The sequence below is a fragment of the Pyrgilauda ruficollis genome, unplaced genomic scaffold (assembly GCF_017590135.1).
Source record: "Pyrgilauda ruficollis isolate IOZ18807 unplaced genomic scaffold, ASM1759013v1 scaffold128, whole genome shotgun sequence".
Classification (NCBI taxonomy): domain Eukaryota; kingdom Metazoa; phylum Chordata; class Aves; order Passeriformes; family Passeridae; genus Pyrgilauda; species Pyrgilauda ruficollis.
In genome coordinates this window covers 211,017-226,377 of record NW_024511210.1, presented here as the reverse complement: position 1 = coordinate 226,377, position 15,361 = coordinate 211,017, and the positions used below count along the sequence as shown (strand labels likewise).

General features: G+C 41.0%; 1 protein-coding gene across 2 annotated transcripts in view; it reads right to left on the bottom strand.

Annotated features, from left to right (window-relative positions):
• The window catches only part of MAMDC2 (MAM domain containing 2), a 56,788-nt gene extending 42,980 nt beyond the window's left edge, over window positions 1-13,808 (bottom strand). Inside the window, exons 1-2 of one of the 2 annotated variants that reach the window (XM_041458450.1) lie at window positions 13,667-13,808; window positions 13,449-13,562 (exon numbers count right to left, since the gene is read on the bottom strand). In XM_041458450.1, the coding sequence (XP_041314384.1) occupies window positions 13,449-13,562; window positions 13,667-13,697 (145 nt within the window). In that variant the 5' untranslated portion in view covers window positions 13,698-13,808. The remainder of the gene's footprint in view (window positions 1-13,448; window positions 13,563-13,666) is intronic. The other variant, XM_041458449.1, reaches the window with a different exon arrangement.
• Window positions 13,809-15,361: the final 1,553 nt, after the last annotated feature.

Genomic DNA, 15,361 nt, shown 5'->3' with positions numbered 1-15,361 from the left:
TAGACCTTTATGGAAATAGTTCAGAGGGCTTTGGTAGTGTTTGGTGGTCTTCATTTCCCCCTACAGTCCATAACCACTTCTTGCCCTCAGTTCTGTGCCTGCACTGTACTGTGTTGTGCTTATCTCCACATTGTTATTATTAAATATTATGCAGTTGTGCAATAAGCTGGTGAGATAGGAGAATAAAGCAGTAAGTATAGACTAGCTCATTACACTTGGTGTTTTAAATGCAATTAATTTAATTGCTTTAGGTGAAAATTAAAAATATGTCGTAACTGGAGAAAATAGCAAAATCAATTATTTGGAGTATTACTTACATAATCAGTTTGATTTTAGTCTGACCAGGGAATAATTTAATGAAGAATAAAATTTTGGAACTGAGCAACCCATCTCATGCTGATTTCTGATGCTCGCTGAAGTTGTCACATTCTCCCTCACAGCTTATGGCTCTTTGGCTGTGGATGGTTGCAGACTGTTGCTGACATAAGACTACTGGTATTAGCTAGAGATGATGGGTAGCAGAAGTGGTTGATAGAGGACTAACAGAGGTCTCAATATTTCATAATTTTTATAATTCAGCTTTCTGGAAAAAAAGTTATTTATTGTTTGGCAATACACTGCTATAAAAAGTTGGAAGAGATAAAGTGATTGGAAAGCAAAGGCATGACTTCTGGTTAAATTTTGAAATTCCATGCTGCGTATCAATTCCTCTTTGACCTGGACTCCTTTAGCACCCTTTGCAAGATATACCGCGGTCTACCGATCTAATGCATTCGTGGCTTTGGACAATCTACCACTCCTAAACTCCTCTCCATGCCTTTGCAGGGCTGTTTCCTGTCACCTTCAGGCACCTCAGGGGACTAGAGTGACCACAGCAGCAGTAATGGAAACCCTGCAGCAGATCCCCTGGGCACACCGTGCAACCTCTTCAGTGACCTTTGCTTAAATGCACAGACCCCCTGGCCAGGTAAAGCCTGCAAACATCTCCCCAAAAGACTCTACAGGCTGCCTGCTTCCATCAAGCTAGAGCAAAATGTTCCTGTGAGGCCCCTTCTGTGTGCCACTCCTCCCTGCCAGGGGCTACACTGCAGCACAAAACAGCTCATACACATGCTGTGCAAAATCAGGTGGTACAACCACTGAATTGGAAAAGATCTTATGAGGATGATTCAACTAATGCAGATGTCCAGCAGGCAACAATTCCATTTTCCAGCAAGTTTCAAAGATAAAGTAGGGTTTTTTTTGTCTTTTCACAGAATTGTTTAAATATTTTCAGGCTGTGGACTTCTGTTGAGACTTCTTACTGCTCTGGGCTTCAGCTTTCTCATAGTGGACTAACCTGAAGGTCAACCACAGGCATAGCAATGAAACTCCATTCTAGATGCATAACTAACAAAAAACACAAAATGTTCTCTCTCAAAAAAAAAAAAAAAAACAAACAAAAAACCAGCACAAAATCTAAGCAATCATGAAAAGACAAATTTTTTAACTAACAGAAAAATATCTATCTGACCCAGCACAGGAAAAGATTCTCATTCCTATGTTAGTAAGGGATGATTGATCATGTAACCTTATTTTTGGCTTCAATACCCATCATCTGTGAATTTATATTCACTTTATATTCACTCCAAATTTATATAAAAACAAACACTGATTACAGCTCTCAGGTTTTTACCTACATGTGGTAGTCCAAACTACACATACCACTCATCTTATTTCCATATAAGACAACTTCACTGTGCAATGTTCTCTCTTCTTTTTCAAACAAACCACAGTTACTGCCCTAATAACTCTCCAGTTTGACACTCAGTTTAAAATAACAACTAGAAGTGGCTATATTTAGAGAACAATCTGGTATTGGTACAAAGCCTCCCATGTTTCCACTCAAGCACACAAGATATCTTTGGCCAGGAAAGAAGTCCCTCTGAGAAAAGTCTTGTAAGAATTCAAATGCAAAGCAATGACTGTATATGAACTATAAAAGATTCATTCATTTGAATTCCTCCTGCTTGTTAGTGAACTTCAACTAAGCTTCTACAAAGCACAGCTCAGATTAGCACTGCCGAGCTATATGGATGTATATTCAAAATGTTAAAGGTCACTCTACCTGAAATGCTATAAAACAACATCTTAAAATGAAGCATTCCTATAGCTACATGTAAGTTTTCGAGGCCATCTATGAAGATGTTAATACCTGACAGTGAGCACTGTGAAGCTCAGTACTAAGCTGCTGATGCAAATATTAAGCAAACCTGTATAATGACACAGAGTAGAAAACACACTTTATTCTGTACAGTGTCAGATTTTATAATTGCTTGTGCCCACATTATCATGTTGCTAAGGCCTACCTCTAAGGGACGAAAAGATCTAGTATATCCAGTTTCCTTAAAAAAATTATTGCTGCTATATTTGTTACCTTTTAAAATCCAGGCACCAGGATAGCTGCATTTGCAGTTTATGTTTAGGTATCCCTGTGTACTCTAGCACTCAAGGCCGACTTTACTTTCCTTAATAACTCAGGAATTTACACAATCAGAAAGCAGTTTACACTATGGAAAACTATATCCAAATTTGTTCTCAGCTAGGAGAGTAAACCAAGCTGTAGCTTAAAGCCCAAGCAGTACTAAAATTTCTTCATTTTCTTGCAGTCTGTATTGAGTAAATTTTCTGAACTGAACAGTTAAGGATGACACAAAACTGTCAGGCTTTATAATGGAAAATTAATTACTATGGAGTAGAGGCAAAATATAACAACAATGGCACTACCCCAGTTCTCACTGTCGTACTACTGTAATCATACAGGACAAAACTGACTATTACCTGACACTTGGGTACACAAATATGATTCTCCTGGGATAAAAAATACCTCAGAAAGATTGTGAAGCATAAAAAAATGTCACCAGGTACCTGGTCTGCTGGTTCCAGCTCCTTCCTAGAGCTTGCAAATGACTGTGATTGTTTGCCACAAGTGTTTACATGTCTTAAGGCAGGGAATGCACCCTGCTGTACACCAGGCATCTGGGACTCAGCGGAATGAGAGAAGAAGGGATTTGCTAGGAGCAGACAACAGCAATAAATACTGATAATGAACTGCAGGTCAGCTTAAGGATACATGGCTTGGGAGAATTAAAGACTCTATTTCCCAAACAGATGCAAGGGAGAGAACACAAGCATCTACACCTGTTTCATCACCTGCCTGAACACAGTGGTGAGCTGAGAGCAACTCAGAGTCAATATCCATTCATTCATCTGCTTCCCTGCTGGCTCCAGAAAACAATGATGCCAATTACCATCAACTCTCTCATATGGCCTAAAATGAACTCAATTCACTTTGGCCAAACAGCTGCAGAACTGTGGTCTCAGTCAAAGAAGTTCATGTTCAGAATGATCTGCCAAGAGTGATTAGATGGAGCACAACTATTTTGCTAAAACTTCCTCAGGATAACAACCATGTCTAAAACAGAACACGCCAAAGGCAAGCTTTCAAAAGGAAATTACTAAAAAAGTAGGAAATTATAAAGAACAGATCATGTCACAAAATGCATCAGAGCACTCGACACACTAACCTACCTGCTTCCCACGAAATTCTGCAGCCATAAGCATTAGAAACATTAGCTACATGACAATCAAGCTCCAAAGACACCAGTAAGTAGCAAGTTCTCCATATCCTGCTTACAACTAAGAGATCATTCATCTAACAGGATCAACAACAAACTCATTTCTTCTCTTGAATGAAGGGGCAGAGATTTCATATATACATACATATAAATGGATCAGGCATCTATACATAGCATGTGACTATTCTGTTTAATTCTTAACTTTAAAAGGAAGCAGAAATTCTTGTGTTCGTTTGCTGTACATGAAGATAACTTTGAAAGGCCACTGCAGCAGGGCTTTCTTAGCTTTCTGTCAAAAATACGAAGATGCCACAGAATCACAGAATAGATAAGGTTGGAAGACACCTCCAGAAATCATCTGTTCTGACCCTCCTGCTCAAGCATCTACAGCCAGTTTCTGAGGACCATGTCCAGACAACTCTTCAGTATCAGCTGGAATTGAGACTCCACAGCCACTCTCACAGTGAAAGAGTACTTCCTATTGTTCGAGGGAACATTCTGTGTTGCAGTATGTGCCCATTGCCTCTGGTTCTGTCACAGGGTACTACGGGAAAGAGCCTGGCTCTGTCCCCTTTGCACTCTCCCTTCAGGTCCTGCTATTTATTTATAATACAAACTTCCTCCTCAAGCCTTCTTTTCTCCAGACTGAACAGTCCCAGCTCTTGCAGACTTTTCTCACATGAGAGGTGCTCCAGGCTCTTAATCATCTTCACAATCTTTCATTGGGATCTCTCCACTACATCCATGTCTCTCTTGTACTGGGAAGGCCAGAACTGGATAGAACTCCAGACAGGGCTGAACAGAGAGGAAGGGTCACTCTTGAGCTGCTGGCAACACTGCCAATGCAGCCCAGGACACCATGTGCTGCCCTTGCCACAAGGGCACATTGCTGGCTCGTGCCCAACCTCGTATCCACCAAAGCCCCCACAACCTTTTCTGCTGAGCTGTTTCTAACTAGGCCACAATATAAAAAAAAAAATGGAATGTCTTCCCAAAAGACCCTCCAGTGCTCACAGATCATGCAGTATCCATAAAGATTTTAAGTCAGAAGTGACTTTGCCTTACAGGTACCTGTAACTCTATGAGCCTGGCTGGATTCTTACATTCAGGCACCAACCTTACCATCTAACCCTGGAACGAACAGACAGACATTAAAGTGGTGTTTTCTGAATTCCACAGTTCTCTAACCCAGAGAAAGCACTCAGCCCACCTGCTGACTCCAGCCTTTTTCCAGGGCCTTCTCAAGTCATGTTCATGGCAATTTCTGAAAAGCAAGAAACCGTGTTCCAGGCAGGAATAAACACTGTTTAGCAAATGTGAAAGAGGCCAGCAAAGGGAGTCACATTTTCATTGCCAGATCTACAAATGAATTAGTAAGTACATTGGACAATTAACGTTCCCCATCTTATGTATCCACTGAGGATTTCTACTGCAAGGGGAAAGTGCTTTTTGAAACACGTAAAAATTTTACTGAAGAGAAGTTTTTGCAGAGTAAATCTAAATTTTGTTTAGTGCCTTAGAACATGATCTTTAATGTTATTAGTAGAAAACAAGGTAATCTGCTTATTCACAGGTATGATCAGGTATAATTGTCTGGCTTCCTTACCCTCCAGGTATAAAGTTTTGCCACAAATGCATTAGCATTTCCCTAGACTTCACTGTCACACAGAAGCCTGCTCCAATCTTCTCGAACCATGAGGGGTAGACAAGGCAACAGTCTCACAGTATTGATCAATTGTTAGTGATGTAACATCCAAAAAATAAGATAATATGAAAAATGGACAATTACTTCTTCAGTGGCTTTGTATACAACATGGTTTTGTATACAACAGCTGTAAACTACCCTTCCATTACTGTACCTCTTTATGCATTTTTAATATCAAATATAGTTTGCGGGCAAGGCAATTTGAAGAAACTTGGCACGTCACAAAAGTGCCTCTTAAAACATTTTAGCAGTTTGCTAATTGAAAACTGTGAAGACTCTGTTTCCTAAAAGACTTTGGCTAATGTTTCAAATGGAAATGTAATTACCATGATTCATGGTTATTTTCATACTAGACTTACAAGGTTTTCAGAACAGAAAGAAGTGCTAGTTACAAGTAGCTCATACTTTATCAGAGAATACATCTATTTAAAACAGCATTCAAAGTACACCAACACAATTACTCACACTTGCAGAGTAGTCTCAAATACTGATCTTCAGCCACATTTGGCAAAGGAAAATGTGTTGGAGGAAAGAAACAGCCGTATAGTGTAGAACACTCTTTGTTAATCAAAGACCACTATACTGTTACGTAAAATTGTAGGAATCTTTGGCTTGATTATGATGTGAAGAAGGACTACAATAATCACACATTAATCTCTGGCTGTCTAGAGACACAGTGAAGGATGGGGCAAAAGAGGCTTGCTCTTTTCAATGGGAGCAATAAAATTCTTCAAATGATATAAAACATTCTAAGCAGTCAAATCATTATATAAAATTACATGGATGACTGTGGCCTTTTATCTGGCCTTCTGTAGCATAACAACAAGAAATTATTATTACGACAGTAAAAACTCAAAGGAAAATCTCTCTAATTTTTAAGGCATATTTTCGTGAGATGTAATCACAGAAGATTTGGCCCTATTTGGTAAGTTTAATCAGTCAAGTAATCATAGCTTTGCTTGCATTGCTTTTGCACACAGTGGCTGGGGACAAAACGTCTCAGAAAGTAAAGCAATGGGAGAGCTCCAAAAAAAGTGAACAAAACCAACTAGTTGTAACTGGTTTGGACTTACTTTTTCAGTAAGCTTCCAAACATTTCTACTCAATAGCATCCTATATAATAAGAATATTAGGGCATTTTCAGGCTGATTCTAGTAAAGTTTTGAACAGTCTGAACCATGTGCAAGATGAACAAATCTTCTTTACTAGCAGAAATGCTTCTGGAGCGTCTGTGATGATCCTTTCAGCACAAGTGCAAGCTTACTTTTCCTCACTACAGATCTTGACTCACATTGGATGTTGAACAAAATTTCTAGTGAAAATTTCTTCCTTCACTCCAAAAAGTGAACTGAGAAATCACTGGCTTTCCTCTTAATTTTTAAAAAATCATTATGCATGTAGTGTAATAACCACAAAGTACTGCCTAACAGCACTTTTACTAATAAAAAAACTCATGCCATGCTGCATCTTGAAATTCCTGAAAGAAAATTAACTTCAGTTCATTTGCATCTTCCATTCTTTTTCAGAAAGGTGAAAATATTTCTAGCAGTTTTCAGTAATTTGCATGTCTGTACTTGAATTTTAGCAAACTTCAACAACATCTGCAAGGTCAGGGGTTATGTGCAAGTGATTTTCTTGACTGAGGTGATTTCACCTCCATCACAACTCCCAAATTCTCTTTTGCCCTCCTACAATTTTTTCTTTTTCTTTTGTTTTTAATTTTAATTCAAGTGGCAAATTATCTATTTTCAGTATTTTCATGCAAAACAAAGTCCAGCCTATTGTCAGAAATGCAAGGTATATTCAATAAACATTAATTTTCTAAGAGTCGTCCTCCCTCTCTTGCGGCCAGATTCCACGGCTCAGTGTAAAATGCACTACAGCAGCTGTTGACTCTGTAAGTGCTGAATCAGTAACAGCTGTATGTGAAAATACACTTATGAGAATGTTAGTATCCTGAGGAGAAGAGGAATGCTTTGAAACTCATCTCTCATGTAGTGACTCACTGACAACAATTTAGGCTTTGTTTGTTCCCCTGTGGCAAATGGAAAGGCCAGACTTATCACAAGTGGGATCATGCACAGGCAACTGCAGCTGAAGCTCTTGATGGACATAAAGTGCCCTCGGCAATCTTTTTTTTTTTTTTTTTTTGCACAAGACCTGCCTCTGAAGATGGGGAAAATACACTAATAACTGTAATGTGGGCATAGCTCAATAGAATTGCTATTACCCAGAAGCCTAGGATGGAAGTTATACCTGGCCAAGCAAAATGTAAGATTTTGAGGTCTGGGATCAGCAAGACAAGAGATAGGCTGGAGCAAGACGGAATGCTCCTCACACATGGTACTACTATTAAACTGCTAGTGGCAGCCTTAACAGGAAAACAGTATGAAGAAATGAGTTGCTAATACAAGAGTGGTGGCTGAGTAGTCAAAGTCAAGTGTTCAGGAGAAAGGGTAACAGAAGTAAAGGAAAACAAGAATAACACAAGAGTCTACGTGTAAAAGAAGTGTGTAAGTCAGCCCTTCTTTCCCCATTCCTCAGTAAGGACAGCTGTCTCTCCAAATTCAATTACTTTGGCCAGGAACACCAACATTTTAATTATCAGGTCAAGGTAAAACAGACCACGTGCCAATCTAAGGGCTTCTACCCTCGATCAAAAAGCACTCAGTGCAGAGATGCCCTGGCTACAGGTTTGAAAATCCCAAACCAATAGGTCCCTGTGGCAGGATGAATTCATCAACTGAGAACTTGCCAGCAAACAAGTTCTGGGGTATGCCAGCCGAGTTCTCCTGCAGCTAGGTACGACCTGGTGCAAGTCTCCTTGACTCCCAAGTACACAGTGATCTCACAACAAACATGTGAGACCACTTGTCTCATCACAAGAATTGTACAAAGACAGCAATGTTACAACTTTTTTTTACATTTTCAAATTATGTACTTTCCAATGTAAAGGAAAGTACTGTAGATAGATGGAAAGAAAACTAAGACTTCAAATGTGCTAATTTATTTGCCAACAGGTTTGTAACGAAGCATGACGAGCACATATCAGACATGAACTGTGTTTGCTGTGCCACAAAATCTAGGATTGCCAATTATCACCTGCTTCATTACTCTGCATATTACAACCACATGATGTGACATTCAAGATCAGAGAGCTCAGATCAAAAGAGGTCAATTTTAAGACATATGGCACAGCTGTAAATACAAGCTATTTAAATGGTATGCAGGCAATGTTTAGATTTGAGATTCCTTATGCTGCTGCTCTCGCCTGACTTATCTGATAGCCTGCAATAGCTGTCCTGTCTCTTGAAATTATTTTTCATATATTTTAAGTGTAACTATGTGATAAATATGTTCCAAAAGACAAACTTCAGTTGCCTGAAACTACTGTTATTGATGTTGCTTGCTCACCAGCTTTCCATAAATTGTTACCTGATGGATGTCTGTTTGGAGTCTATCACAAGAAGAGTGTCTTGGAATAATGAGGCAAAAATAGGCATATGCTTTAAGAATAAGAAAAAATGGCCACATTTGTATGTAATGTAATCTATTACATCACTCTTCTGAGTGAAATCTATCTCTTTTCCTTCAAAATACTGCAGAAAGAGAAAACATTATTAAACCCCTGAAATGTGGGCTATTAAAATGTATCCTTGGCAACATGAGATAAGAAGATACACACTTCCAGAATTTTTGAAGGAAAGCAACACTCAAAAAATAGGTATTTGAAGCTGTCAATTATCCTGTGAGAGCCAGGTGCATTCATCTGTATCAACTATCAGCTGTATCAGTGATAGCTTTAGTGTTTCAGTGCCACAAAACTCATTAGGCATGTTAAACAATGATCATTGGCTTTTTGGAGCACATTGCTAATATAAACAATTGCTCTTCCCTATAGATTGCTGTCATAATAGACAAGTTTCTTATTTAGTGTTTAAATCCAGGCAAGCAGATGCAGCATAGCAAACTCCATTAGGGCAGAGTTAAGCTGAAAGCCAAAATGCACATTATTTTTAGCACTATTAAACTGGTCACTGTTAGACTGAAGGGCAATGGAAAACAAAACATACCCACAGTTCACACAAACTGCTGTACAGATATTCTAAGCAAAAATGTAAACATTGCCCAGAGTCACTGAAAAGACATGACATAGTTATTGTGTTTAATGAAATTTAATAATGTTTCTGGGCAGGATGTTCTTACCATCAGGTTATGGCCAGCTCTGTACTGGACACAGCTAAGAGGAATGCAAAAAATGCCCAAACCTAACACTTTAGAATGCCTACAATTGAACCAAGTCTGTGTTTCCTACTGCTGTTTTAAGTGGGTCTGCATGGTTTTACTTATTACTCTGCTGAGGATTACTGCTATTACACAGAGCATCTTCCTTTGTTTCAAAGACCATTCTGGATTTGCAGAACATGTCTGTCATCTAAAATAATTGTGCAATTTGGTTAAAGAAAACCTCAATATTATTTGATGAACTTGCCCTATGCAGTTTGACAGCACGTATTAGAATTAACTGGTATTTCCCTTGCAAACACATATGCTGCTGACAAAGAAGTGAATTCTTGTGGAAATCAGCCACTATGTATCTGCAGAGCTCTGTGTCCCAAAATAACTGACATGAACTCATGCTCCATACACCTGTAGGTGTTAGCAGAACCAGCATGGTGTTCAAACCTCTCAACACTCCCAACTACTATAGTAGCAATGAATAGAGATGTGATTCCTAAATTTCCTATCCGTTGGTTGAGTCCAAGAGGTTAATCTTTCTCTTACATTCTGAACTTAAAGTAAAATTATCTGTTCAGAGGCATCATGAATGCAATAACATTTCTGTGGGCATGCCTACACCACTGAAATGAAAAGGGACTGTCATCCCCTCTGTTTATAGGAGAAACTCACATAAAGCTTTCAGATCTTGTCACTGGTAACACACAAATTGATCTGTTGCTCATTTCAGAAGCAGGATTACATTATGATGATCTCTTCCTGAGCAACAACATTACTATGCTTCTTGTGTAGCTGGTGTCCTACAAACAGACGAGGCAGAACGTGTTGCATGGAATTTCCCATGCTGCACTGAAAACAGAACTGGCTCCTTAGGGAACATGCCGCCTCAAGCCTGATGCTGTACTTAACCAGCCTGGGCCATGACCTCAGTTGGGTGTGCTTCCCAGCCCACCCCAAGGCTCACTAGAAATTTATATCCACAGCTTTTTCTGTATGTTACATTTTTCCCTGCATGGTGTTTGTCTGCTAAAATCATTATAGTTCTAAAAGGCAAACACCGAGCTAGCCAGTGACTGAAAAAGCTGACACTTAAAAAAGGCACCTTGATATGCTTGAAGGTCCTGTTCCTGAATTCAGAGTCATGTGAGAGAGCTTGAGGCTTACAGAGGGTTTCACTGAAGCAGAGGTTTTATGGGAGCACGGGTCAACTGGACAGATGCCTTAATTGTGTCTTGTATAGCTGTTCCTACAAACAGCCACTTCACTAGAGTCTGATTTGCCAGTCTTGAGTAAAGCTCTTAGCAGTGAAACAGCCATCCTTTGCAGCATTGAGTATTTTCTTTTGGTTTGCACTTGATGAAAATAGGCCCTAAAATGCCAGTTACAGGTATCAAAACTTTAGCTATAAAAATTAAAATTTTTTCAATTATGAAAATTCTAAAATTAAACAAAAAAAATTATTGTATGCTGGAACTACCAGAACACTAAAGAGAAACCAGAAACATTTAAAACAGCAGCTGAACCTTAGAAATAGATTCACTTAAGTGGGACTATGTAGCTGCAAAAAAAAGCAAAACTTATACTTCCTTTCTGTGTGCCTGGCCCATCAGAAGATATTGGCTTCCTTGGCAACTGGGCAAAATACTTTCAAGTATGGAGTGGAAATTTCTGGGCATGGTTTTAGTTATATTTACATCACCTTGACAGTCTGGCAAAGACTACATTATTGAGAGATTTATAAGATGCAAGAACTTGCACTGCAAGTCAGATAATCCCTGTGAAAGACCCACTGAACGTAATTCTATACCATAAATAACATTTTAAAATAATAAAGCAACTTGGAAGCAATGCAAGAAGAAGCAGAACAATTCAAAGCTAAGCTGTGTCTCCTGTTCTTAACTTCCTCTGTTGTCCCAGTAAATCACCACATGCACATACACTGACCAGCAAATACCAGGACACAGTGCTGCCAAAAGGGGCATGGTTTTGTAAGACGAAATAATGAAAGAGCATCTAAGGATGACTAGCTTTGCACACCTGCTGTGTAGATTAGAATGAATTATTTTCAGCTAGATTTACTTGTGATTCTATGAATGTATTTCTGAAGAGACTAATAGAATACCTCGTGTGCCAAATGTTTGCACAGAATGTCTTGCTATGATCAAATTACAGGCTGCAGAAAAACTGTTTATAATGGAAATGCTGACAGAACTATGCTTAATATGAGAGCTGGTATACCACATATCCTCCCAGAGTATAACAGTTCAGTTATGTATCTCTGAAAATGAGATGAGCAATAACAGAACCTGTGCAGCTGCTGGTATGTTTGTTTGTAAAGAAAGACCAAACTACGGTAACAAAAATTGTGTTCTGTGCACCAGAAAAAGCAGGCTGCTGCTGATCCAAACCCCTGGTCAAAGGTCCTTATATCTTGAAACACTGTAGTGTGGATGTGCACAACATGATACACTCCCACTTCTGCAGGTTTTGCTCCCAGCAACTCCCAATCCCTGGGAGCTGAATCAATACCACTACCGTGTGGTATTACAGCCCGTAAGTCACAAGGAGGGAGTAAGTGCTGCTTTGCAGACAGATAGACAAAGAGGGCATGGAGTTAGGAGGCATAGCTGGGACAGCAAAGATGATTATCAAATTTCCACTAATACCTTGAAAAATACAGAAAAATCTATGTATATTTAAATAAATAAATAAACTAAGAAATATATATCAAATAAATAAGAGGAAAAGTACATATTTCAATTATTACATCCTTGCAGGCTTTTCTGAGTTAGGGTTTTTTGTATATTCCCAAAGCTTACTGACTAATCTAAAAAGTAACAATGAAGGTGACTTATTTTGCATAGGTGAGAATTTGGTATGAATCAGGGGGAAAAAATAGTTTTTCTCAACTGAGAGACAAGTGGAATACAAAACTGGACCAGCCAGTTTTGAATGGAGCACTGATTAATGGCTTCTAAGGGGTTGGCTATCTCTTTGTATCTGTACTCACCTCTTCATTATTCTTGGTACGTGTTTTTGGGCTTAAAAACTTTAAAAACACATAGTCCTTTTTCTGTGTGAGCACAGCTTTCACTTCATGAATGACAATTTGCTGAACACATAATCAAAATTAAATTATTTTATTACAGTTTTAATAAATAATTAAAGTATTTAATTACAGTTACAACCATGCTGTGTTTATTTTTGTTAAGTGTTTTGTTCATGCAGATTCTGTCAAAAATTGGAGCCCACACTGAACTTACCAAGCAGTTAGAGTTGCATAGAAACTCTGTGCAGTGACTGAATATTCTTTTCAACAGCATTAAGTCTTGTAAAGCCTAATACAACTTACTGAAAAACTTCACTTTTTCTGTTGAACTGGATGTACTATAAATCAAAGGAAAGTCTTAATTGAACATGTTGCAAAGATACTCTTGCCAAAGATTGTCTCCTGCCCTGGAAATGCATCCACTTTTGGAGCAGAACCCAAAATACATTAAGAAAGAAAATAATGCTTAAGGACTGCCTAAGGAAAATAATATGATGGATATGACTGGCTTTTTTATAAAGAGGTTTTGATAAAAGACATCTTTTCCCAACAAAACGTGAAAGAGAAAGAAAGGAGATTTCTGAGGCATCCAGCAGAAACCTGCGGAGATACCTGTGCCGGGGGAGTGCAGACGCTTCCCCGCAGGGCCTGCCTGTGGTCAGGGAGGAACACACCGGGCGGGAGGAACTCGCGGCTGCTCCCCGCGGGAAGCCGAGCGGGGCGGCACGGCCGGCAGCAGCGGCACCCCGAGCCGCCGCCGGCCCGCCGCGGGCTCCGGCAGCGCCGGGCGGAGCGGTGAGCGCGGGGGAGCTGCGCCCGGGAGCGGCAGCGCTCTCACCTTCCCCGTGCAGCGTCCAGGGCAGATGCGCGTAGTCCCACTGGTAGCCGCAGGCGCTGTCCTCGAAGGTGCACGACCCGGGCGAAAGCAAGGCCGCCCCGGCGAGCCGTAGAGCTGCAAGGACAAAACGAGCCCCGGTCACGGCGCGCCCGGCCCGGGGGCCGCAGCAGCGCCGGGCGCGTCCCGGGCGGGCGGGAGGCGTCCCCGCCGCCGCTTACCGTGCGCGGCGAGCAGGCAGAGCCGCAGCATCTTCCGCGCCGGGCCGGGCTGGCGGCGGGGCACGGCAGGGCAGCGCGGCCGGGCAGGCACGGCAGGGACGGGGAGGGACCGCGGACACCGCGGGTGGGCGGCCCGTCCCACTCCTGTCGCCGAGCGGGGTCGGCCCCCGACGGTGGCCCGAGGCCGGAGTGGCTGAGGCTGGAGTGCCCTCCAGGGGTTGCCGCCTCCTCTCCGGGCAACCTGCGGAAGGGTATCACCCCCCGCGCAGCGAAAATGTGCTTTCTTACGTTTAAGTGGTTTTTCCCGCCTTTCAGCCTGTACGCAGTGCATCGCTCCCGTCGTTGCGTACCGTTACTGGGTACCACTCCAAGAGCTTGGCTCTGGCTGATGTACTCCCTGTCAGGTGCTTGTGCACAACAGTAAGGTGTCCACTCAAACACATCTGCAGAGGGCAAAGAGCCCACCAGAGCTCCGTGTTAGCCCTTCTGTCCTTCCCTTCCATCAAACCTTACCTGCAGAGGACCTGGCGCTTTTAGCTAGGAACGGCCCGGCAGCTGCTGAGATGCTCCAAGTACTGTAGTTCATCGGCTTGCAGAATAACTCAGGACTGGACCATAAGAGATGTCCAGCCCAAACTCTGCCCAAAGCAGAGCCAGCTTTGAACTTAGACCAGGTTGCTCAGTTAGGGTTTGATAACCTCCAAGTCTGGTTGGGCTCTCTGGGCGCTGGCTCCAGTCCTGGACTGTTTTTGTGGGGAAAGTGTTTCTTCCTTGTGAATGCTCTGAATTTCCACTATTTCAGCTGTGCTACTCCCTCTCACTCTCAAACCATGCACCTCTCTGATGAGTCCTGAGGCTGCATTTCCTCTGTCCCTCTCCTGTCCAGGACTGTTGTTGAAGGTGGCAAAAGTTATCTCTCTTCCCAGCTGAACTCTCTCCTGGCAGGACAGGGTCTCCAGGCCAACTGCCTCAGTGGCCTTCTCTCACGTCGCATCTAAAAGAGATTAAGATCACTTAATATGTTGCATTGCAAGTACAGAAATTCTGAATTATTCGTCTAATCAGGGCTGAAGACATAGCATACTTTTCAGATTTGACTGGTGGCACATTTAAAATTTAAAATTTTAAAATACAGTATTTAAAATACAGACCTTCATTTTATTATCATGCTTTAATATCAAAACATTCAGTGAATAGGACCACCAGAGGCCCATTTTGTTACTCTCCAGGACCATAAAAGGACTTCCAGCAGGAGGTCAATGTGTGTAAATTATTTTTAGGGAAGTGATGTTTATATATTAGGTAAGAAACACCTTTTAATGAATATATGTGATTATGATGGATAAACCCCCTGTTGTAAAGTTTCACCTCACACACAGAATGAGGAAAGTTTGATCCTTTGTGTGTCCTGTGCAGATAAAGAATGCCTACTTTCTAATCCTTCAAATTGAGTCAGAAAGTTTATTCTGGCCAATTTCAGTATCTCCATGAATTAACTTCAGTACTAAGGCACTTGATTAGCTAAATTTCTCCAGCAGCTTTGACACATGCCTATTTTTACAAAGAATTGAGTATAGTACATTATCTAGAATACACCACTTCCGAAAAGCTGATGGCACAAATAGCCAACTGATGCTGATGACTCACCAATATAAGCACTCACTAAGAACAGCTGAAGTGGCTAATGCCCTGCTT